General features: G+C 37.4%; 1 protein-coding gene across 2 annotated transcripts; it reads left to right on the top strand.

Moving 5' to 3' along the window:
- The first annotated feature begins 2,330 nt into the window (after positions 1–2,330).
- On the top strand, positions 2,331–17,813 carry LOC106140798 (L-dopachrome tautomerase yellow-f2-like). Of its 2 annotated transcripts, XM_060952396.1 has the most exons (13): positions 2,331–2,396; positions 4,099–4,249; positions 6,998–7,126; positions 7,906–7,968; positions 10,489–10,560; positions 12,047–12,145; positions 13,073–13,249; positions 13,885–14,001; positions 14,762–14,938; positions 15,614–15,789; positions 16,543–16,726; positions 17,261–17,363; positions 17,691–17,813. In XM_060952396.1, exons 2-13 carry the CDS (start codon positions 4,105–4,107, stop codon positions 17,764–17,766), a joined length of 1,518 nt encoding a protein of 505 aa, XP_060808379.1. In that variant the 5' UTR covers positions 2,331–2,396; positions 4,099–4,104; the 3' UTR covers positions 17,767–17,813. The 2 variants fall into 2 exon arrangements, with proteins under 2 accessions (XP_060808379.1, XP_060808380.1); XM_060952397.1 differs by lacking the exon at positions 7,906–7,968.
- Positions 17,814–17,991: the final 178 nt, after the last annotated feature.

Genomic DNA, 17,991 nt, shown 5'->3' with positions numbered 1-17,991 from the left:
GGCAAATGATTATTAATATTTATATCGCTACAATGGAAAATTCTACTGTAAATGTTGCTATGTTGTGAGCTTTTTTAGACTTTCGACTATATTATTGACTAGCTGTGCCCGCGACTTCGTCCGCGTGAAATAGTTATTTTGGGCATTATTAAAGACCTCAAGGATGAATAATTCTCCCCGTTTTTTGCACATTTTCCATTATTTCTTTGCTCTTTGTAGTTGCACCGTGATGTTATACAGCCTAAAGCCTTCCTCGACAAATGGTTTATTCAACGCAAAAATAATTTTTCAATTTGAACCCTGAGATTAGCGCGTTCAAACAAACAAACTCTTCAGCTTTTTAATATTAGTATAGATTTATTTTGAAAGATAATATATTTTGTAAATTGATGTCCGATGACAATGATTTTTACGGCCGCTTTTCATACACCTGCACATTAGAATAAAATAGAATTGCATAGAATCTTTATTTGCTTTTGTTAAGGATTAGACGCGGTTATATATATATCTAATTTTACGTAAGTTATTACGGCATCAAGCAATATCTTGTATCCTAATTCAAAATATCCTAATTCAAAAGTCATTTCTATCAACTCACATCCAGACACAAAAAGATGACTTCTGAAATTCCCTCGGGAACATATATTAATATTTTATTTTATTGTTCAAATCTTGTTAAATATTATTTTTAATTCCAACCGTTGCATAAATGACTGACGCTTATTTTGCGGTTTTCACATAACATAGCTATAATTACTTATTAAAAGTTACAAAACCTTGGTTAATGACCGTGTTACGCGTTACTGTTACCTGGAAAACCGAAAGCGGTATTCCCATGAGATTCCCAGCTCAAAATAGACATGTAACGCCTCGTCTAACTGTCATCGAATCGTGAGTCTGTTCCGGATTCATCGATTAAGAATTGAGGCGGTGCGCGCACTTAATACTAATAAGTACATGAAAGCAATGGTAATTCTATCATTAAGCCAAATAGCTGATCGGGGCCTATCAGTCTTTTCAAGACTGTTGGCTCTGTCTACCCCACAAAGGATATAGACGTGAACATATGTTTGTATGTTAACTCTTTACTTCACAGAGTTCTAACTGAACATTATTAATGTATTGTCCATCTTTAAGAGTTGACTAGCTGTCCCGGCAAACGTTGTTTTGCCATATAAATATTTTTAAATGATTTCTAATTTAAAAAAAAATTAAGGGTAGACAACCCTTATCACTAAGGGGTAAGAAAAATAAATGTTAGCCGATTCTTAGACCAACTTAATATGCTCACAAAATTTCATGAGAATCGGTCAAGCCGTTTCGGAGGTGTACGGGAACGAATATAGTGACACGAGAATTTTATATATAAGATGGTGCCTTTGCACTCACTATTGAGTATTTAATAAAAATATTACAATCTAATTAATGTTTTAGGGACACTATAAAGATACATTTGTTTTAGAAATCATTATGTTATTTGTCATATACTTACTCTTTGATAACACACTCCATGATAAAGAAATACCTACTTACTCTATGAGATATCCACTATGGTAACGGTTGCTATGATGTACATATTGATATTAAATAATTCAAAATGTGAACATATTAAAATGTTTAATTTAACATTATTGACATACAAAATTGATGAAGGGCTCATCAGGGCACCCCATCCGAACCGAACCCACAGAAAGAGAATATAAATATTGTAAAGTTTTATCAAAATTACTGAAAATAATATATATATATATATATGTATATAGTTATACAATATATATAACAAATTAATTTCAGGAATCAAGAAAATTATATACCTACTTTATGTTTTCTGTAAATACGATAATATTTATTTAGGTTTACATGTTTTATTTATATATATTATATAAGAACTCAAATAACTCTGAAACATGTTAATGCCGTGCGTGTGGTTCCCGGCACCATTACAAAAAAAAATTGGACCACTCCATCTCTTTCCCATGGATGTCGTAAAAGCCGACTAAGGGGTAGGCTTATAAACTTGGGATTCTTCTTTAAGGCGATGGGCTAGCAACCTGTCACTATTTGAATCTCAATCCTATGTTAAAGCCAAATAGCTGAGCGTGGCCTATCAGTATTTACAAGACTGTAGGCTCTCTCTTCCCCGCAAGGGATATAGACGTGATTATATATATATGTATGTATGTTAATGCCGACATCTGTTATGCGCGGAAGCCCACAAATTAATTCGAAAAAAGTTTTAGTCGCAATAATTTGTCGCAATCGCAAGTGTGTTTTCCACTGCAAGTCTCAGATCATAAATACATATGACATTAGCTGACATAACATGATTTGAACTTGAGTGATGTGGTCGCGTCGTGTTTTGTTAAGTTATCAATAAGTGATAATTAAATAAATATGTAAGTAAACATTTAAATTGTTTTTATATTTGTTAATATTTTTACAATTTGATAGTTATTCTTTCGATATGTTTATTTTTTAAGGTTTTTATTATATGTGTTGTGAAAAGCTGCATATAATAATTAATCAAAAAGTTCACCAGTTCAAAAAAAAAAATAGGACCACTCCATCTCTTTCTCGTGGATGTCGTAAAAGGCGACTAAGGGATGGGCTTACAAACTTGAGATTCTTTTTTTGGCGATGGGCTAGCAACCTGTCACTATTTGAATCTCAATTATATCATTAAGCCAAATAGCTGAGCGTGGCCTATCAGTCTTTTCAATACTGTTGGCTCTGTCTACCCCGCAAGGGATATAGACGTGATCAAATGTATGTATGTATGTATATTAATGAAATTTTTATATTTTTTAATAGGGTAGTTCATATTTACAAGATTGTCAATATTGTAAGAATTTTAAAAGACCGATTCAAAATCACCTCCTACATACACACGTATAATCACGTATTTATACCCTTACGGGGTAGACAGAGTCAATAGTCTTGACAAGGCTGAAAGGCCAGACGTATGGCGAAATGATGGAATTCAAAAAGTGATAGGTTCCTACCCCATCGCCTTCAATAAGAATACCAAGTTTATTAGACTTCAGCCACTTGAACTAGGTCAATGTGCGCCTGTTCCCTTAGTCGCCTTTTACGACATCCATGGGAAAGAGTACCTACCTTTTCTAAAATTCCGGGAACCGTACAGACCTACGTCACGAACATACAATCATATTGTTGGAATTAAGAAAATTGACAAAAGTACCTACAAACCAAGGCCTAATCAATTAGTTGTTTTTTTTAATGGATCTTTAAAGGCAAATCACTCTACCATGTAAATATAACTTGGGTCATTCCCATGACAACACCAAAAAAAAACTGTGTGTTTAATAACTTTGGCGGCCTTTATACATACACTAGCTGTGCCTGCGACTCACTCCGCGTGGAATAGTTATTTCGGGCATCATTGAAACCCTCAGGGGTGAACAATTTCCCCCTTTTTTTTTTCACATTTTCCATTATTTCTTCGCTACTTATAGTTGCAGCGTGATGTTTTATAGCCTAAAGCCTACGTCGATAAATGGTCTATTCAACACTAAAATATTTTTTCAATTCGAACCAGTAGTTCCTCAGATTAACGCGTTCAAACAAACAAACTCTTCAACTTTATAATATTAGTAGAGCCAACAGTCTTGAAAAGACTGAATGGCCACGTTCAGCTATTTGGCTTAATTATAGAATTGAGATTCAAAAAGTGACAGGTTTCTAGCCCATCGCCTAAAACAGAATTTCAAGTTTGCAAGCCCATCCCTTAGTCGCCTTTTACAACATCCATGGAAAGAGATGGAGTGGTCCTATTCTTTTTTCTATTGGTGCCGGGAACCACACGGCACTAATAACGGCACAAATGCATTTATTGATGGTAAATTTTAAATGTGCTGTGAAATTATACAGGAAATTATTACATACATACATTGCATATAATCATGTCTATATTCCTTGCGGGGTAGACAGAGCCAACAGTTTTGAAAAGGCTGGTAGGCCACGTTCGTTCAGCTGTGTGTGTGTGACAGTGTTGCTAGCTAGGAAATTATTTAGTCGAAAAGTATATTAGTTACTTTGTTAATTAATTCGATTAATTTCGTTATTATTTTTTTTCAGATTAGTATGAAGACTTCGCTACTAGTCTTTTGTGGTCTGTTAGGACTATCTTTCAGACCAGTACAGCCTCAGGCCATAGACCGCAGGGTAGGGAGATTGAGAGAAGTCTTTGCATGGAAGCAACTGACGTACAATATTGACGGAGTTTTATGTGAGTAGAGTTGTACGAATTACTAGCTGTGCCCGTGACTTCGTCCGCGTGGAATAGTTATTTTGGGCATCATTGAAGCCCTCAAGGATGAATAATTTACCCCGTTTTTTTTCACATTCTCCATTATTTCTTCGCTCCTTATAGTTGCAGCGTGATGTTATTAAGGTTAAAGCCTTTCTCGATAAATGGTCTATTCAACGCAAAAAGACTTTTTCAATTCGAACCAGTAGTTCCTGAGTTTAGCGCGTTCAAACAAACAAACAAACTCTTCAGCTTTATAATATGTATTAGTATTGATTATTTAACTAACTTTCGCAAGCGGCTCCGCCCGCATGTAAAGAAACCTATGTATGTATTTTTTCCATTCGTAATTCTAATGCAAATATTTCAAATGCGAAAGTTAGTTTACTTGTTTAACGGCCTTGGTGGCGCAACGGTAGTGTTTGTCTGTGATACCGGAGGTCCAGGGTTCGAATCCCGGTCATGATGGATGACAAACGAACTTTATATGATTGGGTTTAAATGTTTATCTATGTAAGTATTTATTATAAAATATTGTATCGCTGAATTAATATCCGTAACACAAGTCTCGAACCTACTTCGAGGACGACACTAGCTGAATGTGGCCATTCAGTATTTTCAAGACTGTTTTCTGTCTACCCCGCAAGGGAAGACGTGACTATATGTATGTAAGTATGTATTAGAACTTAGAAGAAGTAGATGGTGTACAGGTGAGATGGAAGCCAAATACCTAATCCAATGTACAAAAAAAAGGTAGTTATACTATAAACGCGGGTGAAGCCGCGAGCGAAAACTAGTACTTACCTATTATATTTTTTTAACAACATACATATGGTCACGTCTATATCTTTTGCGGGGTAGACAGAGCCACCAGTCTTGAAAAGACTGAATGGCCACGGTCAGCTATTTGGCTTAATGATACCTAGTATTGAGATTCAAATAGTGACAGGTCGCTAGCCTATCGCCTAAAAAAGAATGCCAAGTTTGTAAACCTATCCCTTAGTCGCCTTTTACGAAATCCATGGGAAAGAGATGAAGTGGTGCTATTCTTTTTTGTATTGGTGCCGGGAACCACACGCCACAATTCTTTAACAAAATATTCGCAAAACCGTTTAAACGTGAAATCGATAATGCTGCAATTAAATCGATCAAAATCAGGTTTCCATTTACAGATATTAATAGATATTTATTTAAAAGCTATTTTTAAACCACAAAAATATCAATCAACATAATGACCTCAGGTCATTTGATGTTATGACGATATGAATCAAGGTCTACTACAACCTCAAATGGGTATTTTTTAACCATTCTTTGGTCCTGGAAAAGTACATACATACATATAGTCACGTCTTTATTCCTTGCGGGGTAGGCAGAGCCAACAATCTTGAAAAGACTGATAGGGTATTCAAACTGAAGTACTTACATAAATAGTCATTCACACATGGCCGTGGTGGGATTCGAACCTGTGCCTTTCTGCGCATAATGCATTTCAACCGGGCACCTTACCGATTCGACTACCGATATCGCTGTCCCTTTTCACGTCAACATAAAAAGCGAAACAGCGATAGTTTTTTGCGTGGTAAAAATGTATGGATCTGAAATAGCCATCTTGCGCGCCTACCGCTCATTTTATTTATCTTGTTGATCAAGTAAGACTTATGTATATGTGTTATCTAACTAATTACTTTATTTTCCAATACCTACACCGCTTATCAATTTTATCGACCTATATATGTATGTATGTTTTATTATACAACTAGCTGTTCCCGCGACTTCGTCCGCGTGGAATATTTATTTTGGGCATCATTGAAGCCCTCAAGGATGAATAATTTACCCCGTTTTTTTCACATTCTCCATTATTTCTTCGCTCCTTATAGTTGAAGCGTGATGTTATATAGCCAGAAGCCTTCCTCGATAAATGGTCTATTCAACACTAAAAGAATTCAATTCGAATCAGTAGTCCCTGAGATTAGCGCTTTCAAACAAACAAACTCTTCAGCTTTATAATATTAGTATAGATACGGTTTATATGTAAACTTATTAGGACAGGTCGCGCGCCAGGCGTCACTCCAGCTGAGTTTGTAACCGGGATTCACGCCACGAAGACAAAGGAGAAATATTTTTTTTAATACATTTAACGGCGCAGCTCAGTTCGGGTCAACATCAACAGTCACTTAAGCTATTATTGTAACACTGTCCAACACTTATTCTTGTACACGAATACTAAATAATTAAAAACCCACACTTATCTATAATAGTCAATCAAATACACATTTTTGGCAAAAAAAAAATACATGTACACCATAAACAACATGACATGTTCGGGTTCCCGCCAAAAAGTCCTCACTGTCAACTGTTTTTTTTTTTAATCTATTTTATTTGTTTAGCAACGGGCTTTGTTCGCAACTTTAATGAGTTTTCTCTAGCCTGCTGATTTGCTATTTAATATATAAATGACCAGCTGCATTTTTAAGACACAAATTGTATATATAAATATCTACCTACTTATATATTTTTTTCTTAATGTTAGTGTTATTTTTCAGATGGTAGTAAAATTTCACAAATTTTGTAAATGAGGCTATTGTTTGTCCTTTTGTCATGACGTCCGTCAGTCTGAAAAAGTAAATTTTTTCATTGTCGAAAGTATAGTTCATACGTTCACTTGCGAAACTGTGAGTGTTTGAGGAACCACTGACAAAATTACGAATTTATTGTTTTTTTTTTCAGATCAACAAGACCAATTTGAGGAGCCTTCAGGTGTGGCCGTGGACAACACACGGGACAGGGTCAAGAGGCAGTCAGGCAATCTGTTCTTTAACAACAACGATGCTGAGACTGAGAGAAATTGGAACCAACGTTAGTTGAAAAAAAAAACAGATTTATTTTCAAAATAGGATATACGTGTTCACCTTATGACGTCAATATAACTTCATCGATAGTAGAAAAGCGCAGTTTTAGAAGCGGCGGTACAATCTATACTGCAGCGGTTTCGCAGGACGTCAATGATGAGAAATAAACTTTCTCTCATTGGCTTGGTACTTATAATTGTTACACATCTTTTAGTGTCACAACATTGTTTGACGTCGAATAAATTACTTAGAGCTAAGTTTCAGCGTCAGTGCAGAAGAAGCGGCAACTAACTGTATTATAGGTTGATGTGCTGCTGACTGTACTATTAGTTCAGAGAGGAACTTTCTTATGACTACTTATATACATACTTTTATTCTTTATTCTTTCGCTTACTTTGACGACCACGCAAAAAAGAATTAAACGAGTCTTTCCATTAAATCCTTTTACTAAGTATTTTTTTAAGTACTTAAATGCTTTATAGTTAGCTAAAGGAGTACATTACAAACATAAAACAGTAGTACAGTACAAAGGTGGGCTTATCCCTAAGTGGGATCTCTTCCAGCAAACCTGACAATAAAATAGGGGTATAAGAGTATTTTTTTCCCTGAGTGGGATCTCTTCCAGCAAACCAGACAATAAAATAGGGGTACAAGAGTATTTTTTATTTGTATTTTTTTTATTATAATTTGAGTACATTTGACCTCAATCTGACTAGTGCACGCAAACTCAAATAATATACTCAAACTCTTGCCTTGTCATAACCATCTGCTTCTTTTTTCTTCTAGAATCTTCCACTAACAGGAACAGGTCTAGGGGTAACAGGCCGTCAGGAAGACCTTTGACTAACAGTTAGTAACTTAATTTCTTTATCTTACTAATAATTATATATACCTAGTATAAATGTGTAAGTTTGTGTGGAATTACCTACATATAGTGTTGCCCAAATTCAGTCTTGGTCTTGCAGTCTTGGTCTTGTTCTTGCGTTTTTGCAAGACCAAGAACAAGACCAGGTGTATTGGCGCAAGACCAAGACCAAGACTGACCGTGCAAGACTTGAGCAAGAACAAGACATAGCCTGCAAGACTCTTGCGTCTTGCAGCTAGGACTTAGCGCTATTTCACTGAGTAGTTAGGTGTAACAGTTCGGTGTATAGGTAGGTACGCTTAGGAATTCTATGAGACGCAAAAAACTGTATCAAAAAATATGAAAAACTGGACTGGAAAGCTGAGTCGCGTACATCTGTAACAAAGTTACGCAGTATTTCCAGTAAAATAAAAAGAAGTGAGATAGTGAAGAAGAAGTTTCAGTCTGCTTGTGAAGCAGCTGGCGTGCCATCAAATCTAAATGCCATTCTTGACTGTCCAACGAGATGGAATTCCACACATGATATGATTGGATTTGGTTTAAAAGTGAGAGCGGGCATTGACATATTGTGCAGTTCTGTCACTGAATTAAATAATTTTCAAATCACAGCTAATGAATGGCAGGTACTCGAAAAATTACATAAATTTCTAATAAACTTTAAACTTTTAAGTACAAAACTTAGTGGAGACAAATACATATGTTACATAACCGCTAGTCATTATGTCATTCAATCTCTTGCTAGATAAAATTGAATCCATGGTAAAACAGTTAGATGAGAAACCTAATCGATCTGAAGTGGATGAAAGGCTCATTCTAGCTTTCCAAGCAGCTCGAGACAAAATGCTTAAACATTACAAGAAGAGCAACTGGATTTATTGTACTTCTTTAATTTTAGACCCAAGGCATAAGGCTCAGACTTTTGACCTGACAATGTGGGGGAAGCAACTTAAAACAGAAAGTCTGCGCAAGTTCAATGAACTTTATGAAGAATATAAAAGTCTACACTCACTGAACATGTCTCTGGAATTACCAGAAAAAGAAAATAAAGTATGTGATGAAAATGAAGACGTAATAGACTTTGATAAACTCTATGAATGTCCCTCGACGTCATCTGGATCTTGTCTTCAAGGCTTAGTGATAGACGAGTTGGAGGAGTACCTGAGAAAACCAAGAACTGCCAGCTCGGGAGACATTTTAGATTGGTGGAGGACGCATGAGACAGAGTATCCGATTTTATCGAAAATGGCCCGTAATTTTCTCTCAATACCTGCAACTTCAGTACCTGCTGAGAGATTATTTTCTAAAGCATCATTAGTAATTAGTTACTTCCATGGAAAACGACATATATCGTAGGTCAGTTGATTTTTCGAATTTCTTATCAAATCTTCAGTTATTTATTAATCTGCTTGATCTTTACCAATGGCTATGTTAATTCAAGCTCACAATGTTCCAATTCTAATACGTTTTTCTAAGATTTAAAGTAAACTTTAATAAATAGTAATATACTAATAGGTAATTGCAAGACTTGCAAGACTCTTGCTGCAAGACCAAGACCAAGACCAAGACTGGGAGCGCAAGACCAAGACCAAGACCAAAACCAGGTGTATTGGCGCAAGACCAAAACCAAGACTGGCTAAGTCTCGTCTTGTTCTTGCATTTGGGCAACACTACCTACATAATTAATTATGGAACTGAGAATCAAATATTGTTACTTCTTTATTGTAAAGGTTAATTTAAAGATAAGCTCACTTCTCTATAACGTTTGAATAAAACAAAACAATAATTAGTAGTCTATACACAGTTAATGTAATATTATATTTAATTTTGCGGTTAGACACAGGCGAACGAACGTGTAATGATTAAGGTTAAGGTCATAATGATCACGAATTATTGGAAAAGGTTTTATTATAGTCAGATTTTCCTGTTGATAAAGTTACCTAGTCTGCCGTGTGGTTCCCGGCACGAATAAAAAAAAGAATAGGACCACTCCATCTCTTTTCCATGCATGTCGTAAAAAGCGACTGAGGGATAGGCTTATAAATTTGGGATTCTTCTATAAGGCGATGGGCTACCAACCTGTCACTATTTGAATCACAATTCTATCATTAAGGCAGACAGTTGAACGTCGCCCATTATTCTTTCAAGACTGTTGGCTCTGTCTACCCCGCAAGCGATATAGACGTGATTATATGTATGTAAGTATTTGAATTCATGAATCTTTTACTGCACCACATGATTGAATCGTAAATAATACGTTTAGTATCAACTTCGTCATCAGTGCTTATACCATTAATACATACATACATATAATCACGTCTACATCCTTTGCAGGGTAGACAGAGCCAACAGTCTTAAAAAGACTGATAGGTCACGTTCAGCTTTTTGGCTTAATGATAGAATTGAGATTCGAATAGTGACAGGTTGCTAGCACATCGTCTAAAAAAATAATCTCAATACCATAAATATTTTGTGCATTAAAATATTTATACGAACCTTCTGTTTAGGACCGACTACATCAACATCAACTAACAGACCTGATAACGTCGGCGGGTCCACTACCACGATCAGCCCGAGAGGTGAGCTAGTGTGGCGACGTCACTACGTCACACGACATCAGCCAATCACAGCGAAGTATTACTAAGACGCCAACCAATAACGGCTCCTTCTTCCTACTGGCTTTAGTCCCGGTTGCATCCTCGCCTCTCTGGAGAGGATCCCAAAGCCATTTAGCGGATCTACATACATACATACATATAATCACGTCTATATCCCTTGCGGGGTAGACAGAGCTCACAGAGCCAACAGTCTTGAAAAGACTGATAGGCCACGTTCAGCTATTTGGCTTTAACATAGAATTGAGATTCAAATAGTGATAGGTTGCTAGCCCATCGCCTAAGAAAGAAGAATCCCAAGTTTATAAGCCTACCCTTTAGTGGCCTTTTACGACATCCATGGGAGAGAGATAGAGTGGTCCAGTTCTTTTTTTCTATTAGTGCCAGGAACCACACGGCACCATGGTTACAAAGAATTGTTATATGTAGGTTGCTTGAATGTTTCAGGTTTTCTCAATATGTTTTTCCTCACCGTAAGAGCATTTGTTAGTTATCAAAATTATAAGTATGCAGAGAATGCCTTGTGGCATTAAGTCCACCTGCTGTACACGTTTTTACGTGCAAAATGTTTAAATAAATAAAAAATAAATAAATATATAACACATTCAACATACATTTGTCATGTAGGTACATAGTCGCGGTGGGATTTGAACTTGTAAAACCATTTGTATCAAGCTTTTTATAGGTACGCCATCTTAACTGTTCTACCGTTGACACTTTCAGTAAATGAAAATCACTTACTAATTTTATCAATTCGAATGTATGTCTGTTTGTTCCGCTTTCACCGCTAAACCACTGGACCGATTCGAGATTTGGTAGGTATGCATACATACATATGGTAACGTCCATCATATCCCTTGTGGGGTAGACAGATCCAACAATCTTGAAAAGACTGATGTTGAGTTGACTGAGTTCAGCTATTTGGCTTAATGATAGAATTGAGATTTAAATAATTACAGGCTGCTAGGCCATTACCTAAAAAAGAATCCCAAGTTTGTAAGCCTATCCCTTAGTCGCCTTTTACGACATACATGGGAAAGAGATGGAGTGGTCCTATAATTTTTTGTACCGGTACCGAGAACCACACGGCACTACGGTAGGTATGCATATAGTTAAAAAACCACGTTCTAACATAGTATCTTTTTTTCAAAAATGTACCCCTAAAACACTAAAAGGAGGGGGTGAAAGTTTCTACGAAATTTATCATAAATGCTACCCGTGCGAAGCCGGGGCGGGTCTCTAGTACATCACTACATAGTATAAAACAAAGTCGTTATTTTAGTCTGTTTGTCTGTATGCTTAAATCTTTAAAATTACGCAACGGATTTCGATGCGGTTTTTTGTAACAGGTAGAGTGATTCAAGAGGAAGGTTTTTATGTATAATAACATTTATAATTTTGCACCCGTGCGAAGCCGGGTAGTTATAATTAAAAACCCATATGTTTTCAGATGAAAATGGCCGCTTCTTTGTACAATACAATAACGTACCGATGGGAGTCGAACGAGTGGGCGACAGGCTGTTTATCACCGTGCCGAGGAGGCGTTATGGTAAGAAAAAACATACATATATGTATATATATATAACTAGCTGTTGCCCGCGACTTCTTCCGCGTAACCCACACTAAAAATTACGAAGTTTCATACAAACTTGCAACCCCTATTTCACCCCCTTAGGAATAGAATTTTCAAAAAAACCCTTTCTTAGTGGATCCCTCCTAATTAAAATCTACCTTCCTGCCAAATTTCATCTTTATCGGCTCATTAGATTTCGAGATTTCGTGATTCCTAAGTGAGTGTTTTTCGCTTTTATATATATAATATATAGAATATAGATAGATCACGTCTATATCCCTTGCGGGGTAGACAGAGCTGTTGGCTCTCTCAAAAAGACTGATAAGTAGGCCACGTTCAGCTGTTTGGCTTAATGATAGAATTGAGATTCAAACAGTGACAGGTTGCTAGTCCATCGCCTAAAAGAAGAATCCCAAGTTTCCAATCCCTCAGTCTATCCCTCAGTCGCCTTTTACGACATCCATGGGAAAGAGATGGAGTGGTCCCATTCTTTTTTGTATTGGTGCCGGGAACTACACGGCACTTGTGTACATAATTAAACATAAGGTGTGATTTAAAATTTGCGCATAACGCTATCTAATCGTCAGGAACCTTACCCGTATAAAAACCTCTGAGGCTTACTTAATAATTTAAAATTATACAAAACTAATATTTTAATAATTAAAATTAATAAAGTCAATTGGATAGTGAAAAGAGGTAGTCTCTGTCTACCCTCCGGGAAAGAGACGTGATTTAATGTATGTATAAGAAAGAAAGAAAGAAAGAAAAATCGTTTATTTGGTACATTAACAAAATAAAAATTGGAGTTAGTGAATTGTTAAATTACATGCATGCACCAAAACTGGCCCTCGCCCTATGTAGGTATGTGTAAAATTAATAAATAACAAATCAATAATTTACCAGGAATTCCATCCACACTGAACTACGTAGACCTGAATCGGGAATCGAACACGTTGTCTCCCGCTCTGCAGCCGTACCCGTCGCTCCAGGCGTCCAGGAGTTTGACCTCAGTGTACAGGACCCGGGCAGACCGCTGCGGGCGACTCTGGATGGTCGATACGGGAATGCTGGAGATACCCAGTAATTAATTTCAATTCTTAAAATAAATTAATAAATATATACAGGACAAATCACACTGATTGAGTTAGCCTCGCAGTAAGTTCGAGACTTGTGTTACGAGATACTAACTCAATGATACTATATTTTACAATAAATACTTATATTGATAAACATACAAGACCCAGGCCAATCAGAAACAGTTCTTTTCTTATCATGCCCTGGCCGGGATTCGAACCCGGGACCTCCGGTGTCACAGACAAGCATACTACCTACCGCTGCGCCACAGAGGCCGTCAAATGCTTATTAAAATTATTTAAAATACATACATATAGTCACGTCTATATCCGTTCCGGGGTAGACAGAACCAACGGTCTTGAAAGACTGAAAGGCCACGTTCAACTGTATGGCTTGATGATGAAATTAAGATGCAAGTAGTGACAGGTTGCTAGCCCACCGCCTTTAAGAGGAATCCCAAATTATAAGCTCATCCCTTAGTCGAAACTTTAGAAATACATGTGTTAGTAAATAGCTGCATAAATTTGAATTTGGAATTCCTAACCACATAGGTACATGGGTTTGTACTCTTCTATAGTAGAAATCAAAATATGAGTTACCGCATACCGCTTTTCTTCAGTTGAATATGAATTTCTTTTCAGACAACCGCCAACAAATCCAACGTCCCGCCATCGTCATCTTCGACCTGAACACCAACCAACAAATCCTGAGATACAGCTTCAAGGATACAGATATACCAGCTGAGAACACGCCCACAGGTAATGTTCCTAAAATTACGATTAACTAGAGGCTTATTTTTATAATTTCTTCTCTTGTGCCTGAGTGAGTGATTATACATATATATGTAAGAGGTTATATAACAAAAATTATTCCAACGAGAACGACTATATCGGATTATACAAATGGTAAAATTATTTAAAAAATATGGTATTTTTTCTAGTTTCATGTCGTGGCAACACTGATTTTTTCCTTTCACCTTTATAAGACCGCGCTTTTCTTTTTAGCGCGGAATAAAACAAATAGTCACGTCTATATCCCTTACGGGGTAGCCCTGAAAAACCACGACAGTCAAGATGCCACGTTCAGCTTGGCTTAACGATAGAATTGAGATTCAAATAGTGACAGGTTGCTAGCCCATCGCCTAAAAGAATCCCAAGTTTATAAGCCTATCCCTTAATCACTTTTTAAGACATCCTTGGGAACGAGATGGAGTGATCCTATTCTTTTTTTTTATTGGTGCCGGGAGCCACACGGCACCATAACAACGATAAATAATTATACCTTATCATTCCAGGTCTTCAGCTTTTTGGCTTGATGATAGAATTGAGATTCAAATAGTGACAGGTTGCTGGTTGCTAGCCCATCGCCTAAAAGAATCCCAAGTTTATAAGCCTATCCCTTAATCGCCTTTTAAGACATCCTCGGGAACGAGATGGAGTGATCCTATTCTTTTTTTTATTGGCGCCGGGAGCCACACGGCACCATAACAACGATAATAATTATACCTTCTAATTCCAGGTCTAGCGTCAATAACGGTGGATATAACTGACAACGACTGTGACAGCGCATACGCATACATCCCTGAACTCACCACATTCGGTCTGATCGTGTTCTCCCTCGCCGACAGGGACAGCTGGAGACTGTCCCACAATTTCTTCTCTTTCAACCCCACAGCCGGGAACTTGAATATTGGAGGTGAGTTGTGTGGGTGTGTGGGTGTGTGTGAGGGAGTGTGTGTGTGCGTGTGTGTGTGTGTGAGTGTACGTGTGTGTGTGTGTGTGTGTGCGTGTGCGTGTGTTTGTATGTGTGTGTGTGGGTGTGTGTGTGTGTGGTTTCAGCACTCTAGAATAGGACTACTCCATATCTATAACCGTGGATGTCATAAAAGGCGAATAAGCACTTACATACATAGGTACATATAATCACGTCTATATTCCTTGCGAGATATCCCTGTTCGGCTTAATGATAGCATTGAGATTCATATAGTGACAGGTTGCTAGCCTTTCGCCTGCAAAAATCCCAAGTTTATAAGCCTATCGCTTAGTCGCCTTTTACGCCATCCATCGTAAAGAGATGTAGTGATCCTATTCTTTTTTCTAATGGTGCCGTGAACCACACGGCTCGATTTATTAACGTGGTGGTACGAATTTGTGATGCAGTTACTTAATGTTACTGTAAGTATGCAGAGATCGTGGCAAGTGGAAAGATGTTGTCTCTGCCTACCCCTACGGGAAAGAGGCGTGCTTTTATGTATGTTTGGTTGTATGTATGAAGCGAAGGAAATATGCAGCGATCGTGGCAAGTGGAAAGATGTAGTCTCTGCCTACCCCTTCGGGAAAGAGGCGTGATCATTGTGATTACGCATTCCAGGACAAAGATTCCAATGGAGCGACGGCGTCTTCAGCATCACCCTGGCGGCTTCATCTGGCGACTGCAAAGCCGCGTACTTCCATCCCTTAATCAGCACCAACGAATTCTCCGTGTCCACCTGTGTCCTGAAGAACAGAACCGCTAGCCAGGATTCGAATTTCTGGAGCCAATTCTCAGTGAGTGTGACCAAAGACCAAATGGAACTGATTAAAATGGATGCTTTCACTTCAGAAGCGGAAGAGGGCAGCCTTAAAAAGTTATTTTTGACGTCGATAAGTTAGTTTCGGGTGTATCAAATAGCAGAGACCCATCAACGCTACACTTATCAAACAGTTATACCCATTTAATAAAGAATTTATTGCCTAACAAACCTAGCATATCAAAAAAAAAGTTAGTTTCGGACGATGATGAATGATTTCGTCTACATACTTTTATTTTTTTAAATATATGATAGTTTATTTTTTTTTAATAAATACTTATACATAATAGAAATACATCCCAGGCCAATAAGTGAAAGTTCGTTTCTCATCATGCCCTGGCCGGGATTCGAACCCGGGACCTACGGTGTCACAGGCAAGCGAACTACCGCTGCGCCACAGAGGCCGTCAACATGACTGCACAGAGACATTTAACCTGTATATTTTTTTTTCCACCAACGCTCAGGCAAGAAACATGCTTCTATATTATGAAAACTGTAGGAAGTATAGTTGTTAAAGTTATTTAATTCCTACAGAAGATAGAAGTAGAAAAGTGGAGTAAATAATCAGTAAACTATTAAATCTTATTTAATCCTTTGTATGCGCCATTAGCAACGGTTGCCATGAAATTATTTTTGACATATATCTCACAAACAACATCATGGCAACCGTTGCTATGGCGCATACAAAGATGGCGCCTACAAATATTAAAAAGCCGTATTTTTTTTAAAGGTATTAGGCGACCGAGGGGAAAACAGTCAATGTACGATGCACGATTACCACGCTGGCACTCGCGTGGTTTTCTTTGCCGAAATTGGCAGAGACGCTCTGTCATGTTGGTACGCGGGCAACCCGCTCAGTGCTCCCAACATTGCGATATTGGCGCAGGACAGTCAGAGGCTTAGCTATCCGTCAGGTGAATCTTTTATTGTACCTAATCTATACGCCACAAGTCACAAAAAAAAATCACGTCGGGGTCACCAATGTGAAGAAAATGAAGATTATTCTTATATAAGATAGGAAGCAAGATTATACCATATTATTATTATTATTCGGATTATTTTTACATGTTCGAATAACGAAACTGAGTTGGTTTCTCAAAAAAAAAAAAACAAGCAAAAAAGCTGGGTTCCTTTTTGCTTCGCCATACATAAATACATACATATTGTCACGTCACGTCTATATCAGTTGCGGGGTAGTCAGAGCCAACAGTCTTGAAAAGACTGACAAGCCACGTTCAGCTGTATAGCTTGATGATGGAATTGAGATTAAAATAGTGACAGGTTGCCAGCCCATCGCCTAAAAAAGAATCACAAGTTTATAAGCCCATCCCTTACTCGCATTTTACGACATCCATGGGAATAAGACAGGGTGGTCCTATTCTTTTTTTTATATTGTTGCCGGGAACCACACGGCACATAAACTTAGTTTAAATAATTCTTTGTTTTAGATCTCCACGTGACTGGAGATGAGATATGGGTAATGTCAAACTCTTTGCCAAGATTTGGATATTCACGGCTGGACGTCAACGAATATAACTTCCATGTTTACAGGTAATATAGAAAATATATACATACATATAATAATCACGTCTCTAACCTTTACGGGGTAGACAGAACCAACAGTGTTAAAAAGTAAAAAGGCCAAGTTCAGCTGTATGACTTAATGATGGTATTGAGATTCAAATAGTGACAGGTTGCTAGCCAGTCGCCTAAAAGAAGAATCCCAAGTTTATATGCCTATCGCTTAGTCGCCTTTTACGACATCCATGGGAAAGAGATGGAGTGGTCCTTTTTTTACGGCTAAATAAATTGATGCTTTTAAATCGTAAATAATTGTTTTTAAGTATTTACTTTTACGTTTTCTTATTAATTTTTCAGGGCGAATATCCAGGAATTAATATCGGGAACCGCCTGCGAGGGATTCAGGACTACCGCCAACAGAGATATGGCATGACGGTGAAATAATAAAAAAAAAATATGCATAATTATTGAATAAAGAAGTAAAATTATAATATAAACTATGTGTATTATTTTTTTTTTATCCGTGAAAATTTAAATTGTAAAGCTTTCCATGCAGGTTAATTGAGGAACTTGTGACGTCACACGCCATCAACCAATCGCCTTTCAGGATTTCTTTCGAGTCTTTTCAAGACTGTTGGTTCTGTCTACCCCGCAAGGG

This window comes from Amyelois transitella, chromosome 28 (assembly GCF_032362555.1).
Source record: "Amyelois transitella isolate CPQ chromosome 28, ilAmyTran1.1, whole genome shotgun sequence".
Taxonomy (NCBI): domain Eukaryota; kingdom Metazoa; phylum Arthropoda; class Insecta; order Lepidoptera; family Pyralidae; genus Amyelois; species Amyelois transitella.
This window is presented reverse-complemented; position numbering and strand designations above follow the sequence as displayed.

Excerpts from the sequence above, each read along its gene's own strand:
- LOC106140798 (XM_060952396.1), top strand. The coding sequence starts at position 4,105 with ATGAAGACTTCGCTACTAGTCTTTTGTGGTCTGTTAGGACTATCTTTC. Across the intron at positions 7,969-10,488 it reads AGGAAGACCTTTGACTAACA|GACCGACTACATCAACATCA; the intron begins GTTAGTAACTTA and ends CCTTCTGTTTAG. Across the intron at positions 10,561-12,046 it reads TACCACGATCAGCCCGAGAG|ATGAAAATGGCCGCTTCTTT; the intron begins GTGAGCTAGTGT and ends ATATGTTTTCAG.